Consider the following 227-nt stretch of genomic DNA (forward strand, 5'->3'; position numbering starts at 1 on the left):
TGTCCCCACATTTATCACTTTGCATAAATATTTAGGTTCCAGCTCTTGGAGCCCTAGCGACATGCTCACAAGGCTCCGGCTGTTGGTTTTACCATTTTTATGTGGTTGGCATCTCATTAATCCTCCAAGAATCCGCATTAGCCCAGGCTCTCCTCTTCTGCGGGGAATCGCAGCCTGTGAGAGGCTCGGAGCAAAGCCCAGGATGCCCGCGTGCCCCCGCTGCCTGC

At 53.7% G+C, this 227-nt stretch overlaps 1 protein-coding gene across 1 annotated transcript in view; it reads left to right on the top strand.

Moving 5' to 3' along the window:
• LOC104465594 (prostaglandin G/H synthase 1-like) overlaps positions 1 to 227 on the top strand; it is a gene marked incomplete at its 5' end in the record, with an annotated part of 6,055 nt that overhangs the window by 970 nt on the left and 4,858 nt on the right. The window contains 1 exon segment of the mRNA XM_010078711.1: positions 142 to 176. Coding sequence (XP_010077013.1) covers positions 142 to 176 — 35 coding nt within the window.

Source organism: Pterocles gutturalis, unplaced genomic scaffold (genome assembly GCF_000699245.1).
Source record: "Pterocles gutturalis isolate BGI_N339 unplaced genomic scaffold, ASM69924v1 scaffold13718, whole genome shotgun sequence".
Taxonomy (NCBI): Eukaryota; Metazoa; Chordata; class Aves; order Pterocliformes; family Pteroclidae; genus Pterocles; species Pterocles gutturalis.